Source organism: Aulonocara stuartgranti, assembly GCF_965226115.1.
Source record: "Aulonocara stuartgranti genome assembly, chromosome: 11".
NCBI lineage: Eukaryota > Metazoa > Chordata > Actinopteri > Cichliformes > Cichlidae > Aulonocara > Aulonocara stuartgranti.
In genome coordinates this window covers 1,914,568-1,936,848 of record NC_138947.1, presented here as the reverse complement: position 1 = coordinate 1,936,848, position 22,281 = coordinate 1,914,568, and the positions used below count along the sequence as shown (strand labels likewise).

At 43.0% G+C, this 22,281-nt stretch overlaps 3 protein-coding genes across 7 annotated transcripts in view; 1 reads left to right on the top strand and 2 right to left on the bottom strand.

The window, feature by feature from the left end:
• Window positions 1-6,814: 6,814 nt before the first annotated feature.
• On the bottom strand, window positions 6,815-8,139 carry LOC309716665 (uncharacterized protein). 2 transcript variants are annotated; one of them, XM_082550606.1, is made up of 3 exons: window positions 7,943-8,139; window positions 7,073-7,243; window positions 6,815-6,993 (listed from the first exon to the last, which is right to left on the bottom strand). In XM_082550606.1, exons 1-3 carry the CDS (start codon window positions 7,990-7,992, stop codon window positions 6,975-6,977), a joined length of 240 nt encoding a protein of 79 aa, XP_082406732.1. In that variant the 5' UTR covers window positions 7,993-8,139; the 3' UTR covers window positions 6,815-6,974. The 2 variants fall into 2 exon arrangements, with proteins under 2 accessions (XP_082406732.1, XP_082406731.1); XM_082550605.1 differs by having other exon boundaries at window positions 7,962-8,139.
• The window catches only part of LOC309716656 (putative C-type lectin domain family 20 member A), a 35,453-nt gene continuing 20,700 nt past the window's right edge, over window positions 7,529-22,281 (top strand). Inside the window, exons 1-5 of one of the 4 annotated variants that reach the window (XR_014279491.1) lie at window positions 7,529-7,868; window positions 8,146-8,342; window positions 9,036-9,309; window positions 9,419-9,578; window positions 13,803-13,859. Coding sequence is in view for 1 of the 4 variants with exons in the window: in XM_082550591.1 (XP_082406717.1) it covers window positions 10,550-12,304 (1,755 nt within the window). In the remaining 3 variants the exon portion in view is untranslated. Of the gene's footprint in view, window positions 7,869-8,145; window positions 8,343-9,035; window positions 9,310-9,418; window positions 9,579-9,854; window positions 13,860-22,281 lie in introns of those variants that run through there. The other 3 variants (XR_014279492.1, XM_082550595.1, XM_082550591.1) reach the window with 3 other exon arrangements.
• LOC309716662 (uncharacterized protein) lies at window positions 15,068-20,756 on the bottom strand. Its single transcript, XM_082550601.1, has 4 exons — window positions 20,611-20,756; window positions 18,565-18,627; window positions 18,148-18,320; window positions 15,068-16,148 (listed from the first exon to the last, which is right to left on the bottom strand). Exons 1-4 carry the CDS (start codon window positions 20,651-20,653, stop codon window positions 15,978-15,980), a joined length of 450 nt encoding a protein of 149 aa, XP_082406727.1. The 5' UTR covers window positions 20,654-20,756; the 3' UTR covers window positions 15,068-15,977.

The window sequence follows — 22,281 nt, the reverse complement described above, 5'->3', positions numbered from 1 at the left end:
GAGACGGCTGTGTGACGGTGATTTTCAAAATAAATTCAGATCAAATATTTTCTGTTTTAAAACACAAAGTGTTTCACAGTCTGATAAAACTCCACATCAAGACCAGAGTACCTGTCCACACAGCGGTGCATTCACTGCTGCACACACACGCACACGCACATTAGAGGAACAAAAGCCAAAAACAACAGGAAACAGATTAAAGCTCATCTATAAAATGAGTTGTCAGCAGTCGCTGCCCTGACATGGACGTGGCTGATGTGTTTACAGATGCATGTCTTTATTTTTCCTTTTCATGATGATCATGTGTTTTGAATAATTGTATTGTTTGTTATTTTCTCTTTTACCGTGGGAGGGGCTTTCGTGAGAATGAGATAAAGTAAATGATGGGCTGAGGAAAGCTGTTCCAAAGTTGGGAGCTGTGACTCTGGGTCGGTTTAGTCTGCCCACCAGGAAGTGACTGATCAGCTGATTTTTAATGGCTGATGTTCACAGGTTGATTTGACTCTTTTTTATCTTTAGAAAAATGCTCGTTTTGTTGGACAATAACATTTTTGTTATTCAGAGATGCTAACAGTAGAAAAGGTCTGAGTGGTAATGATCGAGTTTTCCTTCAGGACTTCATCGTTCTTCCTGAAAATGTGTGACTGACCATTTAAAAGTCCAGCCCTTCACCTCCACAGTAACACTCTAAGGAGTTTAAGACCATGGCGCCATCTGCTGGCCAAACCTTCACATTGCACCACGAGAATAGAATAGAATTCAACTTTATTGTCATTGCACACGTCACAAGTACAAGGCAATGAAACGCGGTTTGCATCCATCCAGAAAGTGCTTTAGCCACAATATAGATGTATTACAGAAATGGGTCTGTTACAATGTGCATGGTATGAAGGTATGTCATGAATAAGCTCTAAGTATGTGCAGGCTGTAGTGAGTATACAGGCTATGAACAGGATATCAATATGAACTATGCAAGTTATAAACAGCTGGTTATAACTTGCATGCGGTTTATAGAAGATGGTTGATCACGCACGCACGCACACACACACACACACACACATTAGAGGAACAAAAGCCAAAAACAACAGGAAACAGATTAAAGCTCATCTATAAAATGAGTTTCCAGCAGTCGCTGCCCTGACATGGACATGGCTGATGTGTTTACAGATTCTGCACTGTAAAAAATTGCAGTGAATTTGACATATAAACCATGTAAAATCCCTACAGAAATGTATAGTAAACCCCAAAACACATTTTTTCTGTTTCAATCACAGTGAATTTTTGTAAACTATTAAACAGAATGTTTTTGTTACATTTATGTTACGTGCCTCCAGCCGAAGGCGAGCTAGATGCACCTTAAGTCTAGCATGTCCGTTTGACCCACTGAAGTCTGGGGACAGAGGATCGAAACAAGGTAGAGTAGGAGGCACCTTAGGCTCCACCTGGACTTTGGGGGGAGTAGCTATAGCACCAACATCCTCCTTCAGAGGTTCGACACCTTGCTCAGCAGAAAGAACGTTACCATCACATACCTCTGAACCAGTCAAGATTTTCAACTCAACTAAACGTTGTAAGATAATACCCTTAATTTCCTTTTTTGCACTATATTTCTTTACTGGAATATCAAAGTGTGCCGCAATACTCAATAAGTCATCTTTACGACATAACTCAAACTTCTCAGGTCTCGGAGCATGAATGAAATCTTCTAAGTCAAAATCCATACTTAATTACAAGGCAGTAACATTGTACCAAGCACCAGAGTTGTCTATAGCTCTGGAAAATAGATCCCGGACGAGCCCCCACTTGTGTTACGTCTCCTCGAGGGCAGGAGGGGATAACACAACAACTCCGGAAACTCGGTACAGGTGTTATGAAAAAGGTTTAATGGCAGCGCTCTCACAGATTAAATAACCCAGATTCAAACAACAAATGTGGGGGAGAAAGGGACAGTTAGGTTGTGCCAAAAAAAACACCAAAAAGACAAAACCAAAACTTAGCTGATTCTATTATCTAGTGATGGGACGTTCTGTATCGAGGCTTCGGAGCGTGTGTCGAGTAATGGAGGGGGCGTTTCCGCGAAGCGCGTATCGAGGCTTGCTTCATTTATGGGAGGAGCTGAAAATGATGACGTCCGAAGCCTCGCTGCCCGGCTGTACCACGTGACTGGTTCATGAAGTGGTTCGAACTTTGCCGCGAGATATGACAGCGATATAAACCCTCAGACTTCATTCAAAAATGTGGGTGTTTGATGGAGAGTTGCGGTTAGTGAGAGTTTGGAGACCGTTTGGAGGTTTATGAGAGTGAGGAGAGAAAGTCAGGAGAGAATGGAGCCAGCTAAGAAGAGGAGGATGTCCTCCCCTGTGTGGGAACATTTTGATTCTATTCCTCCCAACAAGGTGTGTAAATTTCTACAGAAGATGTATTGTCATGATGGTGCAATACAATTTATGTTAAGCGGCTTTACTTTTGTACAAGGTGAAGTGTTTGCTATGTGCCAGGGAGCTGGGATATAACAACAACACCTCATCCATGCTTAGGCACTACAGAGCTTTGCATGAGAATAAGGGGGACACCGATTGTGGAGCAAGACCAGGTGAGCCATCAAATGCAATGATAATAAGATAAGATAGAACTTTATTAATCCCTCGGGTGGGTTCCTCTGGGAAATTCGACTTCCAAAAAGCACAGCAACGACCGAAGTTACAGTTACAGAATTGTTATATACACACACACACACACACACACACACACACACACACACACACACACACACAAATAAAATATACGAAGGGGATAAATAGAATAAATAGGAATAAAAATACAAGTGAATTGCACATTTCAAGTATTGAGTCTATTGCACTGTTGACTATTTACAAAAAGTATTGCACAGTGAGGTGAAGAGGCACTACAGCTTAGTTGTTCCCCCCTCCTTTGTCCTCCTGTTTCCCCTCCCTCTCCCCTCCAGAGAGGAGTTAAACAGTCTGATGGCGTGTGGGACAAAGGAGTTTTTAAGTCTGTTGGTTCTTGTCTTGGGGAGAAGCAACCTGTCACTGAACAGACTCTTCTGGTTGTTAATGGCCGTGTGCAGAGGATGCCCAGCATTGTCCATAATGTCCAGCAGTTTCTTTAATGTCCTTTTCTCTGCCACTGTCACCAGAGTGTCCAGCTTCATGCCGACCACAGAGCCAGCCTTCCTGATCAGTTTCTCCAGCCTGGATGAGTCCTTCTTTGCTGTGCTGCTCTCCCAGCACACCACAGCATAGAAAAGTACTCCAGCAACCACCGACTGGTAAAACATCCTCAGGAGCTTCCTGCAGATGTTAAAAGACCTCAGCCTCCTGAGGAAGTACAGTCGGCTTTGGGCTTTTTTATACAGGTGCTCTGTGTTGCATGACCAGTCCAGTTTGTTGTCCACCCACAGCCCGAGGTACTTGTACGTGTTGACCACCTCCACCTCCTCCCCCTCTATCTGAACCGGCAGTGGACCTTCTCTGGACCTCCCGAAGTCCACAACCAGTTCCTTAGTCTTTGAGGTGTTGAGTTGCAGGTGGTTTGTGTGACTCCATGCGACAAAGTTCCTCACCAGACTTCTGTACTCCTCTTCCTGATCATCCCAGATACACCCCATGATGGCCGTGTCGTCTGCAAACTTCTGAATGTGGCATAATTCAGAGTTGTAGCAGAAGTCAGAGGTGTACAGGGTGAAGAGAAGAGGGGACAGCACAGGTCCCTGTGGTGCTCCTGTGCTGCTGACCACAGTGTCAGACGTGATGTCCTTCAGCCTGACGTACTGTGGTCTGTCGGTGAGGTAGTCGGAGATCCAAGCCACCAGGCAGGGGTCCACCTCCATCCTGTTCAGTTTTTCCTGAAGCATACAGGGCCGGATGGTATTAAAGGCACTGGAAAAGTCAAGAAACAGGATCCTGACCGTGCCTTTTCCCCCATCCAGGTGTGAGTGGGCTCTGTGTAGGAGGTACAGGATGGCATCCTCCACTCCGACACCCGCCTTGTATGCAAACTGTAGTGGGTCCTGGGCATGTTGTACCTGTGGTCGGAGGAAGTTGAGGAAGAGCCGCTCTAGAGTCTTCATAAGATGTGACGTCAGTGCCACCGGTCGGAAGTCATTCAGCTCATTGGGCCGGTTCCTTTTAGGGACCGGGACGATGCAGGATGTCTTCCATAGGGCGGGCACTCTCCTCAGTCGCAGACTGAGGTTGAAGACTCGTTGTAGCGGCTCCCCAAGTTCAGCAGCACACGCCTTAAGCATCCTAGGACACACCTTGTCTGGGCCTGCTGCCTTTCATGCTGTAATGTTACTAAATGATATAACAATATTATACAACTGTTATAAGTTACGTGTGTGATATTTATATTTGTGCTTTGTCTTTATTGTCTTTCCTCAGGAGAACAATCTCAAATAGATGAAGACCTGGTTACCATGGTGATTGAGGACTCACAGCCATTTAGCATTGTGGAGGACAAAGGATTCAAAAGATTTGTTAAATCATTAAATCCCAGCTATGTTCTCCCCACTAAAAAGGACGTAAAAGCAGTGAAAATTTAGTTTTTACAGAATAAAATGTGAACAGGCAGGACTGAGGCTCAAAGCCTCAGTGTGTAGCTGTCCATACCTCAACGTTACAAAAGCACAACTACTGTCCACACCCCAACCACACCTCACCTCACAGTAAATGATCGTTTTCATTTCAAGCATTTCCAAATAATCATTTCCCATACTGCCACTATAAATATACACAGTATACTGCCATCACTACAATATAGATGTTTTACACACTCCTTTTGTTGTTGACATTTACAGGCTGTGTGCAAAATGCCACACTCTTCAAATTCATGCCAGCTATTATTTTTACGTCCAGTAGGTGTCCTGCTAGAGCAAATGAAGCTTCATGAAGCTTCGCGTTGGGGTGAACCAATTGGATGAAAAGCTTCAGTGCTTCATGGGGCTTCATCTGCCCATCACTACTATTATCCTAGAAAAGCAAAAACAAGAGGGAAAGACCCTAAACCTCAACTCGAAACAAGCTCAAAATTACATGGGTGGCACCAACCTACTTACCTAGTGTTTCTAACAAAAATACTCTACGTGAGTAAGTGTATGGGGTCCCCAAACTTACCTAGTCCACTTTACTCCCACCACAATCATCAAACAAAAGAAAGACAGTAGCGAACCGTCACACATGTGCCAAACAATTCAAAGGAGGGAAGAGAGCCGCACCCAGCCACAGGTGAGTCTCTTTATCAAGGTGTGCACTCCTGGATTGTCCAATCGGGGTCTCCCTCCTCTAATTAGTTGGACATCCCCAGATTGACATCAGCCTGCAGTCTGCGACCTAAGGGAACGGCAAACAAAAGGAGAGGGAAAGAACACATACAGCCTGCAGACACGTAACAATTTACAACATCAATGTGTGATTATAATCAAATTTATTTGTTAAAACTACAAACATTGGGAACAAAAACAGTGAAATACTTTAATATTCTAACAAAACAATTATATTAATTTGACATGCAAATATTGTAAAAACTATAGTTTTAGTCAGTTGTTTTTAAAATACACGAATTATATGTAAGTCACTTTACAAGTTTATACCGTAGGCCTGTAACGGACCTACTTTAAACATGATTCATGAAATTATGCAAATTCAGGTATACGGCTAATAAAAATGTATTCACAGAAAATGTCATTGTGAACCTGAGAGGTTACTTCTCTATTTTTATGCTATACAAAAATATACAATTATAATGACATTTTTTAATTATTCAGGCTTATTTGCAGCCTATTGTACAGTAACCTATAAGAAATTATTATTATCGATATCTTAAGTAAAACTTCTGTTCAGTCATAATCAGAGGTGTGGACTCGACTTGGACTCGAGTCAGACTTGAGTCATTAATTTTATGACTTTAGACTTGACTTGAAAAAATGTTCTAAGACTGTGACTTGACTTGGACTTTTACACCAATGACCTGGGACTTGATATTTCACCCCAAATATAAAATTTAACATGCATATTATATAGAAAGTGTGCACCATTAATTCAATTCATTCATTTATTCAAACCACACTCCGTACGTATGTGTGCGTGAGCTGTAGCACAGCCACTCAAATTAACCAGATTTAAAAAAAAAAAAAACGCTCAAAAATGCTGCAAGGACATTTTTTTTTCCAGGTACATAAACTATGAAGTAGTCAACAAAAAACCGAAATGCAATATGCAAAACATGCAAGAAGAGAATCACAGACAGAGATGGAGCAGCTTCCAACTTTCTCCGACAGTTGAAGTTGCATAAAGAACGGTAGGCGGTGCTTCTCTCTTGCTACGATGAGATAGCTGACTTCATCTAACAAGCAAATCTTGTTCAGGCTCCGTTGGTGATACAGTTTTTTAAAATGTCACATGACTGGCTATGAAATCCCAGACAATGTACATTTCAATTCCTTTAATTTTAAATATGTTTATATTGTCTATCCTGTAAAATAGTCAGATGTCTATTCATATTAATGTACAGAATTCACCTGCTTGCTGCTACTACTGCACATTCACCCAGTGTACATATATATATATATATATATATATATATATATATATATATATATATATATATATATATATATAGTTCTTCCTCTACACCCCCCCCCCCCCCCCCCCCCCCAATTTTTGCACATGTCGAGGAGCGTGTCAGGCTACATTTCACTGTATAACTATGCATGTGACAAATAAAGAACCTTAAACCTTGAACCTTGAAGATGGACACAGGTGCAGAAACCAACCCGGAAGCGAGACGATAAGGGAACAAAGGATTTATTTCCGCCCACAGGCAAACACAAGCAAAAAAACAAAACGACGCCACCACACTAGTGGCGCGTAGGATAATCTAAGATAATGGAGGGTGACCTAGACACCTCTAGGAGACGGCTGAACAGCAGAGGCAGCGGGGAGGTGGAAACAGGACTAGGTAGGGGCCGGGGCACTGGAATAAGAGGAGATCACGGTCAGTGGGATCCAGCAGACAATCAACGATCCTCCACAGTTGAATTGAGTTGCCTTACTTGGTTTCAGGTGGAGGGGACAGGTGGGGCGGAAGGCTCGGAAGCGGTCGAGGCGTGGGGAGGCAGGCAAGTGAGTGGTGGGCCGGCAGGCCACGTCGTATCAGCAGCAAGCGGCCCAGGTCCAGGAAGGCGGGAGTGAGGGAGACAAGACCTCCACTCCAGGTGCTACCTCTGAGAACAAGAAGAACAAGTAAGTCATCACACGGATTCTGGACAGAGTTATGATGCTCCACTTGACTAACATGGGGATAGCAGATACTCAGGCGATGAACGGTTGAGAGCGCAGGTCTGATATACTGCCGGAATAATTGCTCACAGGTGGTCAGCCAGGGAGGAGCAACCGAACTCCGCCTAAAGGAGTTGGGGCTGCTGTTGGAGACCTGCAGGTACCCACCCAGACCATGACACTAACAGTGCCTTCCATAGGATGTCTATGGTGCCTCCTCTCCACAGAGCTGTAGGCTACTGTAGCCTGCACTGAGTGCTAGGAGCTGGGTTCTGGTTATGTGGTGTTTTTGTCTGTATGTGTTTTTGGTGCCTCACTTTTTGTATAGGTAGGCGGGGCAGTGAGTCACTGAACCTGGCACACCTGTTACTCATCAGCTGCATTCTTCAGAAGTGTTCTTTAGGAGCTACCTGACAGAAGACTAGTGTCCGAGTATTGACGTTTTTGGAGAGTCTGTAATTCTGCCCCTGCCTGCTGGAGCCGTTGGATTATTTCTGGTGACTGTAAGAAGTTTTGTTTCCTCCCCAGGATTTCGCCTCGTCTGGAGGTTTTGGCAATAAACAGTACCAAGTAAGCTCTCTGTAAAGTCTACTTTAAGCTTTTCTCGGTTATCGGTTATCATTTTTTTAGATCGAGTGCACTACCTGTGTGTGTTTCCATCACCTGCACGTCCTGGCTCCGCGTCCCCATTCATACGCTATTGTACATACTTTGTCCTTGTAAAACCTCCCCATCACTGTAAATAAACTGTCTTCACCGCAACTCTGCCTCCGTGCGTTCTGCTCCCTGGGTCCATCTGCATTTGCCATAACACTGAGTGCGCCTAATTTTGAATGTGCATCTGTAGCTTGTCTCTGATTGGATAATGACGTGAGGGCGGGAGGAGCGGGAGAAGAGCTGCTAGTTCACGGCTACAGCTAACGAACCAGCAGCGTGCACAGTCTGCAGAGTGGAGAGAGAACAGAAAACGTCGAGCTTTTACCAAGGACGTTTTTAGGACAAATCACAAATATGCGATCTGTGGTTCATCTGAAAGTTTGCACGGTAAGTTTAACATCTAGGCTACTTTTTTCGAGACCAAAACATCACTAGCACCAGTTGATATTTAGACTAATACTTGATAACTTGGCGCTAGCATGCTAGTTCAGCTGAAAAGCACTGGCAAACTTTTTAAATACTAAAAATGGTCACCTGCGTCTTTTGTAAAAAGATATTGGTCACATTAAGAGGCTGTGTACAGTGGTCCTTCATTTATGGCGGGAGTTACGTTCTAAAAATAACCTGCCATAGCTGAAATCCGAAGTAGCCAGCTTTATTTTTTACAATTATTATAGATGTTTTAAGGCAGTAAAACCCCTCACTACACACTTTATACACTTTTCTCAGACAGACATGAACATTTCCACACTTTTCTCTCTTGTTTAAACTCTCTCAAAGTTCAAACCTTTGTAGAAAAATGAGTCCAGTGTTATAGAATGGTTGCATGTGTTTACAAAAAAGAAGAAAGTGTAGGAAGCATAAAGCATGTTCCCCAGATGGTATTGATGACATGTACAATCTCACCCTCAGCCCCCAAATGACAGTACAGATTATTAAGAAAACACACATAAAACCATGTCATCTGCTAATTCAGCCACTGATACGCCAGAGAATGATAGTCGGTCTTATCTCAGAAATATGTGTCTCTTTTACCTTAAACTGCAAGGACAGCTGCTAATTCCTGCCTCTATAATACAGATTACTTGGATTTGAAGGGGAAAAGGTCTTCTGGACTACATGACCACAGTTGGTGTCAGCAAAAGCAAGACGTTCCTTCAGACTGATGCAAGGCTTAAGAGGATACGGGGACGGCAGAGTGGCTGCTCAGATGATGTGAAAGAGGTGGTCCTGCTTCTGCTCAGCTACTTTGAAGAGAAGGAGGAGTTCATGCTTTTCCATGTAGAAGATGCATGTCTGGCAGATGAGGTGCAACTGGAGCAAGTGTCTCTGACACCCACGATTATTGTCTTTGGTAAGTCTGTTTCATAGCTCTCTCTCTCTCTCTTTTTAATTGCACTGTTTATAGAATCTCATGTACTGCAGTGCTTATTAATATAACCTGTTAAATAATTTGTTCTCAGGTCAGTCCTGCTATTCCTTAAGATGATACATGCTGAGTCTTGATCGGAACCTCGTCAGCACAAACATATCCTCATTCATTTCTGCACTTTGCATCGTGTTCGGGAGCTACTACAATTTTAACATTCATTATCTGGCTTCCACTCTGGAGGTTCTTCAAAGGTGAGCAAATATGTCTTTCTTATTTCTCAGACCTGAGAATCTCGCGGTACAACAATTGTGATTGAGACTCTGAGATCTGGAGTCTGGCTCTGACTCTTGGCTGGGTTTGGACCCGGATTAAGACTGTTTTTATAAAATAACAGTCTTTATTTTTCCTTTTCATAATGATCATGTGTTTTGAATAATTGTATTGTTTGTTATTTTCTCTTTTACCGTGGGAGGGGCTTTCATGAGAATGAAATGAATAAATTTTTCTTTTTCTTTTTTTTTTGTGAGAATGTCTCATGACAGTGACGTAAGCGAGTGCGACGTTCGTGACAACAGCTGTGTGCAGATCAACAATGGATCACATATCGAGTGCAGAGAGAGTATGAGCGTGCAGCGTTTAAAGCGTGGAAGCACTGACCTTACTTTGAGTTTGATTCCATAAAAAGTGACAAAAACATTAGTGTCCGCTGTGCGTGGGAAGAAAACTTCTTTTTACAGCGAAAAAACCCCCCAAACGTCCGAGCAAGCACTGAGTAGCTACGATGTAATTGTAAATGACCCAGATTATTTGTTTATTTGATATTTTTCAAACAGTTAAATCCCTGAACGAATTATACCTTATAATATAGATTAGACTCTTATTTTGAAATTTGGAACGGGCAACTTCCGGGAAAGAGGGCGAAAAATGGTACATACCTCATCACGGTGTATTCCACGACAAGAAGCCAGGCAAACTGCGCGTGGTGTTCGACTGCTCTGCCAAGTACAAGGGAACCAGTTTGAATGATCATCTGCTCACTGGTCCTGACCTGATGAACAATCTCAACGGTGTACTTCTTCGCTTCTGGTTGCACTCCACTGCATTGATGTGTGACATAGAGAAAATGTTTCACCAATTTCATGTGAAGAAGTCAGACCAGGATTACCTGCGCTTCCTTTGGTGGAAGAAAGGAGATCTCGGTGCACAGCCCTAAGAATACCTTATGAGGGTGCATATCTTTGGCGCAGCCTCATCGCCTGGCTGTGCGAACTACGGATTGAAGCATTTGGCTACAGAAAATAAAGACCGATACCCATTAGGCTCTCAGTTCATTCTGAGAAATTTCTATGTCGACGATGGAGTCACAAGTACAGACAGCTCAGAGAAGGCTATCAAGTTAGCAGAAGAAGCCAGAAAACTTTGTGCCCTGGGTGGTCTTAGGCTCCACAAGTTTGTGTCCAATGACAAAGCTGTCCTGGTAAGCATACCAGCAACTGAACGTGCATCAGACATTAAAGACCTCAACCTTGCCTTTGATAACTTACCTTCAGAGAGAGCGTTGGGTATCCAATGGCACGTCGAATCAGACTGCCTGAAGATCAGCACCAACCTTAAGGAACAGCCTGCAACACGTCGAGGCATATTGTCCATTGTTACATCCCTGTACGATCCCTTGGGTCTCATAGCCCCCTTTTTGCTCATTGGAAAGGAAGTGCTGCAGCAGATGTGCTGCCATGGAACAGGTTGGGACGACCCTCTAACCAACGAACTTCGTCCACGGTGGGAGAAATGGAAAAACGACCTCAACAACTTGGAGAGGATAAATATACCCCGAAGTTATGCCCCGGCAGATTTCGGAAGGGTTATTAAACGTGAGTTACATCACTTCTCCGACGCAAGCACTACTGGCTATGGACAGTGTTCATATCTGAGGCTTAGCAATGAAGAAGGAGACATCCACTGTGCTTTAGTCATGGCCAAATCTCGCGTCGCCCCAACAAAGGTCACCACGATCCCAAGATTAGAGTTGACGGCTGCAGTCATCTCTGTGAAAACCAGCAATGTTTTGAAGGAAGAACTTGGATATGCGGACATTGAAGAGCATTTTTGGACCGATTCCAAGGTTGTACTAGGGTACATCAATAATGAGGCTCGACGTTTTCATACATTCGTAGCCAACCGTATCCAGAAGATACATCTCTACACGAATCAAAGGCAATGGAGATACGTCCCTACTGACCAGAATCCTGCGGATCGTGCTTCTAGAGGTTGTTTTGTCCGTGAGCTAATATCATCGGACTGGTTTACCGGCCCTGCATTTCTATGGGAAAAGGGAGTTGACCTCTCAGAAGAGGTGGCTCCGGAACTGTCAGTCGGAGATCCAGAAGTTAAGGAAACACGGACTCTAAACACGGAAACTGTAGAACAAGATTCTCTTACTTATCGGCTGGCAAAGTTCTCATCCTGGACTCGCGCCATCTGTGCAGTGGCTCGCATTCTTCGAAGGATCAACAAGGATAAGTCAATCGGCCTCTCTACAGTGCAGGAAAGAGAAGAAGCCGAGCGCCTCATCATCAAAGATCTGCAGAGACAAACATATTCGGAGGAAGTGCGGCTACTGAAGAAAGGTTGTCAGCTGCCACCTCATAACAAGCTACATCACCTCAACCCCTTCTTGGACAACAATGGTGTGATTAAGGTGGGAGGTCGACTCCGTGATTCAAACCTTCCTCTCTCAGTTAAACACCCTACCATCATTCCAAAGGAACATCATGTTACAAGGATGATCATAGCATACTGTCATGAAGAAGTCAAACATCAAGGCAAGGGGATGACTCTCAGTGCAATTAGGACAAGAGGTTACTGGATACCAGGAATTGGCAGGACGGTTGCATCCTATCTTCGCCGATGTGTAGTTTGTCGGAAGCTTCGGAGACGGACAGAAGAACAGAAAATGGCCGATCTCCCTCCAGAGTGAGTAAATCCATCTCCACCCTTTACCTACTGTGGAATGGATTGCTTTGGACCCTTCTATAGCAAGCAAGGACGTAGTGTGCGAAAACGATATGGTCTCCTTTTCACCTGCTTCTCCTCCAGAGCCATCCATATTGAAATGCTGGAGGATCTATCTACAGACTCATTCATAATTGGACTGCGCTGCTTCATTGCTATACGTGGAGCCGTACGCCAGATCAAATCTGACCAAGGCAGTAACTTCCTAGGAGCCAAGAATGAACTGCAGGAAGCCCTCACGGAATTAGATGGTGATAAACTGACGAACTTCCTTTCTAAGAAGCAGTGTGACTTCATCCTAAATGCTCCTGGATCAAGTCATGTTGGTGGAGTGTGGGAGCGTCAAATTAGAACAGTCAGGAGTGTTCTCAACGCGACCCTTGGACTCTCACCTGGAAACCTACCTGATGCTTCCCTCCGAGCATTCTTCTATGAAGCAATGACGATAGTTAATAGTCGTCCTCTCACTATTGAAAACCTACATGATCCCAACAGTCTTGAGCCTCTGACACCAAACCACTTACTTACCCTGAAGTCTACCATGGCCCTTCCTCCCCCCGGCAAGTTCATAAGGGAAGATATGTATGCGAGAAAGAGATGGCGCCACGTACAATATTTGGCCGAGCAGTTCTGGAGCCGTTGGCAAAAAGAGTACTTAGCCAACATTGCCTTTAGACAACGCTGGCACACCCCAAAGAGAAACCTGCAGATCGGGGATATAGTCATAATGAAGGATGAAGACTTGCCCAGAAATGAATGGAGGTTGGGAAGAGTCGTAGAGACTACAATGGACAGAGATGGACTGGTTAGGAGAGTGAAGCTCTGTCTAGGTGACAGGAAACTTGGCAAAAATGTTGAACGTCTTACTAAGCGGTCAGTGCTCGAACGGCCAGTTCAAAAACTAGTCTTATTGTTGGAAGGTGACTAGTCCATTCCTTGCATACTATGCTTCTGTTGTTTGGTCATTATTTGTATTATGAAATCATTGTGTTCTTTCTTCCTATGTTTATGGAGTTATGTTTTTGAACACTAATGATTTGGTGGGAGTGTAAATGACCCAGATTATTTGTTTATTTGATATTTTTCAAACAGTTAAATCCCTGAACGAATTATACCTTATAATATAGATTAGACTCTTATTTTGAAATTCGGAACGGGCAACTTCCGGGAAGGAAGATCGTACCGCAACTGCTTGCCGCAGAAAGGATTAATGAGAAGGTTATCGTTTTCCATCCATCTTAAAATTAGCATCTAGCTGGAAGGCGAACAGGTATGTTTGTGTGTTGTACTTGTTGTTTACATTTCGGACAATTTGTAAATGTATTACTTGATTGTTAATAAGTTTATGAGCGATCTAGCAGGCTGATGCTAGCACCTCCTGTGCCTTTTCTGTGAATTGATTAGCATAACAGAAACGTGGTTATATCAAGTGAATGTTTATTTGTTTTATGTTATGATTACAGCTCTTACGATGTGTCTATGGCAATTTGTGAATAAATGGGTTGGAATACCCCACCATGGTCCATCCGTAATGATCATTGAGTGCATCGTCTGAATAAAGTCCGGCTGGAATGCTACAGTAATGGGAAACTCAGAGAAACTCGCGGATTCTTCAACTGACATGACTGCTGCAACTCACCTGCACCAGGGCAAACCTCCGCCTGCCCCACTCCTGCTAAACAGGTGAAAATAGATCAACAGGACCGCTGAGTCTATTTGAAAGACTGAGTGTAAACACAAAAAAATATTTTATTTTATGTGCAGAAAATAGGTTTAAATGTTAAACAAATTTCTTCCAGTCAGAGAATGTTGTATATAATTTAATGTTTGCTTGATGCATAAAGTTAGATGAGTAATAAATAAATAAAACTAGTTTTAAAAACCATTTGATTACATTTTGTATGATGGATTATGCAGAAAAAGTAGAATTGGGCTGAAAGATCTATCGCTTTATCACCTCTTCAGGTTGTAACTAAAAAACTAATTACTTTTGAAAATAAGTATCAGTAAAGTAACAGGATTACTTTTGGGGGGAAGTAATCAGTAATTAGTTACTGATTGCATGGCGCCATCTGCTGGCCAAACCTTCACATTGCACTACAAGAATAAAGACTATGTAGTGTGCATCCTGGTAACTGTGGCTTGTTTACAGACTCTAATATACTGTGTGGAAATGTACAGACGATTGTTTGTTTGTTGTATTCAGTAAGACCTGAAATTAGAGACTGCACTTCTATACAGTCAGATTTCTTCCAACCAGACCAGCTGCCCCCTGCTGGCCTGTAGAAAGAATGCAGATTCAAAGCTTCACGTTCAGATGCGCCAACGTCCATCCTTTTTTTACAGCCTATTTGTGACTTGGCCGCCATAGCAGTGGGTATCAGTGTGTTTACAGTTTTGTTTACATGTGAACAAAAAGAAGAACAGGACTGTAACTACATGCAACCAAAGACGTGATTGGTCAATGCATGTGGACTACAAATAAATATGTATATAAATGAATAAAAGCATCTTTCACCATTTTTGTTCATTTAGCCAATTTTTTGCAATAAGTCATCCTCGGCTCGCTGTGTCCACAGAGGACGTGTCCACCTATAAAAGTGTGAGGGCTCAGCAAACTCCAACCCCTCCACCACTGAGGATGTAGGCCCATCCTTCCTGTCCACTCAGTGAGCCGATACACACCAACGTTGATTTTCTCACAAATAATTATTCTTATAAAAATTTAGTCGGCACACCGCAGTAGGATGTTATACTAAAAGCAGTCACAGGTTTATTAACATTGAGATGATCAGATGGTTTACAGTCAATAAAAACATGTTAGTAATATTCAGAGTGAATATAAATGATGTTAAAAACAAAACATCACAGTTTCAGCTAAGAGATGAAGTCTAAATGAGAAGTAATTTATAAGATTGTGTTAACTCCAGGATTACATTAAAAAAGACATTGATTAGCTAAAAACATCCTTGTTCCATGTTTTTGTTAGAGTGCAGTCATGTCGGTGACCTTTCCCTCTGCTCGACTTCACCTACGGAGGACCAAAGCTGACTTTAGAGAACCTTGAAAATATTATTTCAGTATTTTATGATTCGAGATCAGTTTGAGTCAGACTTCAACTTCCATACAAGCAGAACAGTGACTATAATTCTCCTTTTATCCATTTTCCCTATTTCATGTTGTGTTATTTTAGTATTATTATTGATAAATAAATTTACTATTTGAGTATTTTGTGGACATATTATTACTCATTTGTTACTTTTCAGTGTTACATATATTTTGCGATGTATTTGGTCAAGAACGTCTTAGCTCTGTAAATCGTTTTCATTTATGAAAGTTTAAATTATATTTATTTCTAAAAACATGTTGTCATTTACAAATGTGTTTATTCATTTGGCCTGTTTGTTTTTCAACAAGTCACCTTTGGTCCTCCGTATATTCGGTGGGTTTGAAACAGACTGCAGGTTATAACTCGTCTTTAATGCAAACAAAGTTTGAATATCACCAATAAAACTCTTCTTCTTTTGTGTCTTCATGTCCCACTGTTACCCTGCAGCGCCCCCCTGTGGTCTGCACAGAGAAACCCGGCAGGTGTGGTGTTTCTGGGCTCAGGTGTGGTGGCGTTTTGGCTTCAGAGCTCACTGCAGCAGGCAGGTGCACTTGGTGCCTTTCTCTTTGTGCATGGTGCCGAACAGCTGAAGGGCCTGGTTGTTGATCAGCTTCCAGAAGTTGTCGAAGGAGATGTTCTGGCCGCTCTGCACACCCATCTGCTCCAGGACCTTACCCAGGCCTTCTTCATTCTCCACCGTCTGCAGGCAGGAAACAGCAAGTCAGTCAGCACTGCTGGAAACACTTAGTGGAAACTCAGGGGAGCGTGATCTCAGGCACAAAGCACTCCAACAACTCTGGTCCAGAATAACAGAGAGGAGGATGTGACCTGCTTCATTACTGTTAGCATGAAAGAGTTTTATTTCATATTTTTTGCTTCTCTTGTATGCTTAAGCATCCATCCTCTTCCCATTATCCTTTTCAGGGTTGTGGGGGGGCTGGAGCCTATCCCAGCTGTAATGTTAATTCAATATTTTTAACATAATACTGACTCTAATCACTTTTTCCTTTCTTTTCATGCAAAGTGTGTTTTAAGCTTGTTTTAAGACTTTAAAAACAACGTTGAGCTGTCAGTGCACAAAGACTCGATTAGTCTGATTGTTACCTAACGTGGGACGTTCTGCTGACTGATGGCAGTTCGCTGAAGAGAAGCCCAGAATTAAATCACCTCTGCGGCGCCCTCTGCTGTGCAGATGACTGCATTTACAGTTGGTTTCCAGGTGATGCAACAAAAAGCAGAATTCTTTACGACAACTTTCAGAAATATCATCAAACTTTAAGCTAAAGGAATCAGTTGCTTTGTCATTTCCAGAGATGGGCAGTAACGCGTTACTGTAATCCGATTACTTTTTTCAAGTAACGAGTAAAGTAAGGGATTACTATTGCAAAAACTGTAATTAGATTACCGTTACTTTCCCGTCGGAACGCTGCGTTACTGCGTTACTAAAACCGTGATTTTTTTGCGAGAATGTCTCATGACAGTGACGTAAGCGAGTGCGACGTTCGTGACAACAGCTGTGTGCAGATCAACAATGGATCACATATCGAGTGCAGAGAGAGTATGAGCGTGCAGCGTTTAAAGCGTGGAAGTACTGACCTTACTTTGAGTTTGATTCCATAAAAAGTGACAAAAACATTAGTGTCCGCTGTGCGTGGGAAGAAAACTTCTTTTTACAGCGAAAAAACCCCTAAACTTCCAACAAGCACCGAGTAGCTACGACGTGATGGGAAACTCACAGAGAAACTCGCGGATTCTTCCACTGACCGCGGCACACTTGCACCAGGGTAAACCTCCGCCTACCCCACTCCTGCTTTACAGGTGAAAATAGAGCAACAGGACCGCTGAGTCTTTGACTTTATTTATTTTCTGCTGTGTTTTACTTGCATCTATTTGAAAGACTGAGTGTAAACACACAAAATATTTTATTTTATGAGCTGGAATGTGCAGAAAATAGGTTTAAATGTTAAACTAATTTCTTCAAGTCAGAGAATGTTGCATATAATTAAATCTTTGCTTGATGCATAAAATTAAAAGATTAAAACTAATAAAACAAGTTTTAAAAAGAGACTTTTCCATTTGATTACATTTTGTATGATGGATTATGCAGAAAAAGTAGAATTGGGCTGAAAGATCTATCGCTTTATCACCTCTTCAGGTTGTGAATCATGTTTTTAACTGATTACTTTTTACAAGTAACTTGACCAACGCTGGTCATTTCTAATAAAAGCATGTTGGAGGATCAGTGTGAAATCTAGTTCGGTTGTAGACATGAAGGATTTTTTATTTTAGGAATGATTTGATTGGGAGTATAAAAACAAAGTCTGTTTCTCAGTTGAAGCCCTCAGCGTGGACTGGGATGGATAAATAAGTGACAGAAAAATCAGAGTTTTGCTGACTTTGTTCCAAATAAGGTTTTAAACCCAAAGCACAACAAAAACACTTCAACTTCTACCATCTGTGCAGATTTCCTTTCAGGACTTTCTGAGGACTGTCTCCGTCATAACGTCTCTGATCTGCAGTGAGCATTCCCGAACACGTCAGACGTCACCGAGGACGCATATTATTCCAGCCCCCACGCTTAATTAACGAGGAACAGACGCATGTTCTCCTGCAGTCTGCTTACTTGGTTAAACAGCCTTTGTTTGGAGACCGAGTTAAATGATTTGTGATTGGAAGACGAGCTGTGATGTCATCAGTACCTTGGCAATTGCCGGCATCTGACTGGAGATCATGGACTGGAACTGGGTGGTGTTCATGGTCGGTCCGTTGTCTGCAGCTTTGTGAAACTCGGTGACCAACGTGTTGAGGGCCAACTCCAGCTCTGATAGGGCTCTCATAGGGCTCGTGGTGTATTCACCAGCCTCACAGTGTTCTACGTGCATGCAAACACACACTCACACACATTTTCCACATGCTTGACTTTTGTTGCCATGATGCCAGGCATCTCAATGAGACTTTTTACCTGGATAAATAAAGGACTAATAATAATAAAATGCTGCTGCAGGATCATATGTGAATATTCTTTGGTTAAAAAGCTCAAAGCAGGAGATCCTGGTGCAGATACAGATAAATAAAATAAGGTTTGCTGGAGGTTCCCACGCCACCGTCTGAGTTACCTGCTGACTCAGGTTGTCTCCTGATGCTCCTGTCGCTTCCATGTTGCTCAGCAAAGTTGCTTCCTGAAAGACAGAAGCTGATGAAGTCCGGCAGCTATGATGAGAACATTTGTGGCGTTGGTGATGTGCCAATCTAATATGTGAATCAGTAATCAGTCTGATCCTGACACAAAAAGCTAGATCTGACATTGGTGACATGGTTCCCCTTTACTTTACCAGGCGACAGCAGCAGCTAGCGGGAGCGCTAACATAGCACGGAGGAAGTGATCCAAAGAAGCAGGTTCAACAAACTCTAAAATCAGAAACTCTTTGTTTTTGGTTCCAGAAAGGCTGATCACAGATTATGTGCAGGAGTAAAGAAAGTCATCATCAGTGGAGCTCTGATCCCAGGATTCCCCACAGCAAAGAGTAAATAAGGAGCGGAGCCTCCATGTTAGTCTTTGGACACAGTGCGCACCGTGATGTTCATCTTAATCAGGACGGGCTCGGGTCACTGTCATCATCATAAACATCCGCAACAGTTTATCAGCGTTTCAGTTTCTTAATCAAGTTTCATGTTGCCGACGGACGCCACAGGCTGTTTTTATAACACACTGTCTTTACTGTTTTATAACTTTATCTCATTTCAGCCTTCAGTGACAGACGGCAGCTTTCTCACAGACACGTAACTGAAAAAAATACAATTTGAATTTAAAGTTTTGTCTGTAAAGACAAACAAGCTGTAGGAAATTTCAAATCAATGTCTACATGTTGGTAATTTACATTTGAAATAGTTCAGCACAGTTTTGGAAGGATGGTCTCGTTAAATACAAACAGCTTACAGATCGTGGACAGAATAACAGTACGATCAGCTGTGATCAGATCCTGATCAGATATCATGCAACTGGATCCAGGTTGGAGTCTCCTGCCGTGTAGTCGGACCTACTGAGACTGATTTATGTGATTTATATTAATTTAAGAGACTGAATCTTTCAAAATGTTGAATTTATGAACAAATCGATACAAAATGTGAACACAGTGAAACTCACTTTAATCTCATTTCAGCCTCATCTTCACTCAGTGACGCAGGTCGTCCAAAGGGGGCACAGATATACGTATATATACCCTCACTGTGTTTACAGCCCCTTGCTGCACTTTAAGAAAATCTTCCAAGTGAACAGACTAAGCTCAGACAGTCTGTTACCATGGCAACTGACTCAGAGTTCACTCTCTTTAACAGTAAACCTGAGTTTCGCTCATCTGAGAGCTGCTATTAACGGTATTTGTAGTTTGAACGCTGATCATGAGTCTGCGCTCATGTTTGTGCGATGGTGCCGTTTTGTTGGTCACACAGCTGCAGCGTTCGTGCAGTCGCGTGGAGGACAGCGCAAAGGTTTCTGACTGCAACGCTGCTGCAGATGGACAGAAACAACTTCCTGGGAAACATCGTCCATTACGTCAGAGTCTGACCCCGCAGCTCTTGTAATAAAGGTCCATATGTGGCCTCTGCGGGCCCTCCAGAGCTGAGTCCACATACTACAGCAACCACGCTGCCACAGAAACAACCGCAACTCAGCGCGTCTCCTCTGAGCCACATCTGACACTGGGCTTCGTGGGTTTGTCACCCTCAAGTCCACCCTCACGGGAAAAACCGTTAGAGCCACACATAAAACACACGCAGGCGTGTCTGTGGAGGATCTCGGTCATCCAGGTCATGGAAGTTTCACCTCTCATCAGTCCTTCAGTTACAGGGTTTAGCGTGTCTCCACTAGTCACGTCACGGAGCGCGTGCCTGAGGGCCAAGGTGAGCCGAACATCATGTAAACACAGAGGAGCGTCCCAAACACCGCCATGACGTCATCGCGCGGGAAATGGAGTTTTTGCTTCCCACGGTCGCCAAGTGCTGGCTCGGGGCGTGGTCTGACGAGTGGCGCCGCGATTTGGCGCTGTGTAAATAAACCTGAGCTGAGCTAGACCCGGACCCGAAACGCCGCTAAGGGGGCCGAGAGCCCCGTGTCAGAGACCAGCTCCGACACCGGAGGTTCAGCCGAGATGTCATGGACTCACCGTCACCGTCCGCTCCATCCACAGACACGCACACCGTCGACATTCACGGTAACACGAGTCCTCCCGGTTTAGCCTGGAACCAACAAGAACCGTTACAAACACAACACAGATATAACTTCCGCCCCGCTTCTTCTTCTGGTCCGCGCAGGTGACGTCCCGACTGTGAGCGTATTACCGCCACCTGCTGGTCGTCACCGGAAACCTGTGGTATTTACAGACCTGCTGCAGGTTTGGGAAACAGCGGAGCGTCAGAAACACGTTTATACACTCATCGACCACTTTGTTAGGTACACCTCGCTGCGTATGGAACGCCAGGACTGCCATAATGAATTAATTAAATACACCATTAAATAATTAATTAAATGTGTCAATAATTAATTAAAATTGGAATTAATTAATTAAATAAATAGTTATGACACATGTAATTAATTAATTATTGACACATTTAATTAATTATTTATGTATTTCACATTTTAATTAATTATTGACACATTTAATTAATTAATTATTGACACATTTAATTAATTATTTATGTATTTCACATTTTAATTAATTATTGACACATTTAATTAATTATTGACACATTTAATTAATTATTTAATGATATATTTATTTATTTCATTTTGGCAGTCCTGACGCCTGGCTCTCGTCATGAAATAATTTTATCTGTCAGCCTCACCCATCAAACTCAGGGGGCGGGGTTAACGCTGCCCATGCAGCTTCTCTAACATTTGATTGGTTGCCGTGCAAAGTAAGTCAAAACAGGTCGATCCTAGATAATCGATTGCTTGTGTAGACTTGGGGCAGCCAGTTATCCCAGAATGCAGATCAAATCACAGGCAGCAATGGTGGTGGTGTAGTTTTAAAATACCCCGTTTTTCTGTCACCAGCTACACTTTTAACAGTGTTTTAGCCGCGAATGTCGCGCCGTATGTCTGGTCAGGTTGTCAACATAGAACATGTTTGCAAAAGTGCTCAGATGTTTTCAGAGATTTCACTAGCTCTGCTAACAGTTAGCATGCAGAGTGCACCGAGGGGGTTACGTTAACCGGTTTGTTTACATATTCCACTCTCCGTGTTCCACATGTTGCATTCGCAGATTCTCATTTTCACCGAACGATCGTCTCTTTCCGCCTGGTCTTGTGTCTCTGTGCTTCTGTAACATAAAGAACGAGCTGACATTTTTCTCACGAAACCAGCGATCAGCTCAACAGACCCTCAGTTTACCTGCATGCATCCTCCTCCTCATCTGTCAGCTGTTTAACACCTGCTGCTAATTCAAGAAACACGCCTAGTTACCTGGTGATAGTCACAGTTTAACTGGGCAGCCGGTGCTCGATATAAAGCAATGTCAGCGCATTTTTCTGCACAAGATAAGTAAATATAGTGTTTTCCCCGAGCGCAGAGCTGCTGGAGCTCGTTTCCTTACAGAGCACTTTATAGGCGAACAGCTTCATCAGCGGCTGATGTCCAATCACCGGCACACAGCTTTCAAACCTCAGCTGAGTTTTAGCTCTCAGTGGTTAAACGCTGGACTTCATTCACTCAGGTTCTGTCTGTCGGGTCACGTTTACTTCGCTGTTTTATTTACAACTGAGCAAATCGGTTTGGCTGAGGTTAAAGTTACGTTTCATAACTGCATAGTTTCACAGACGTTTAATGGTTCACTGG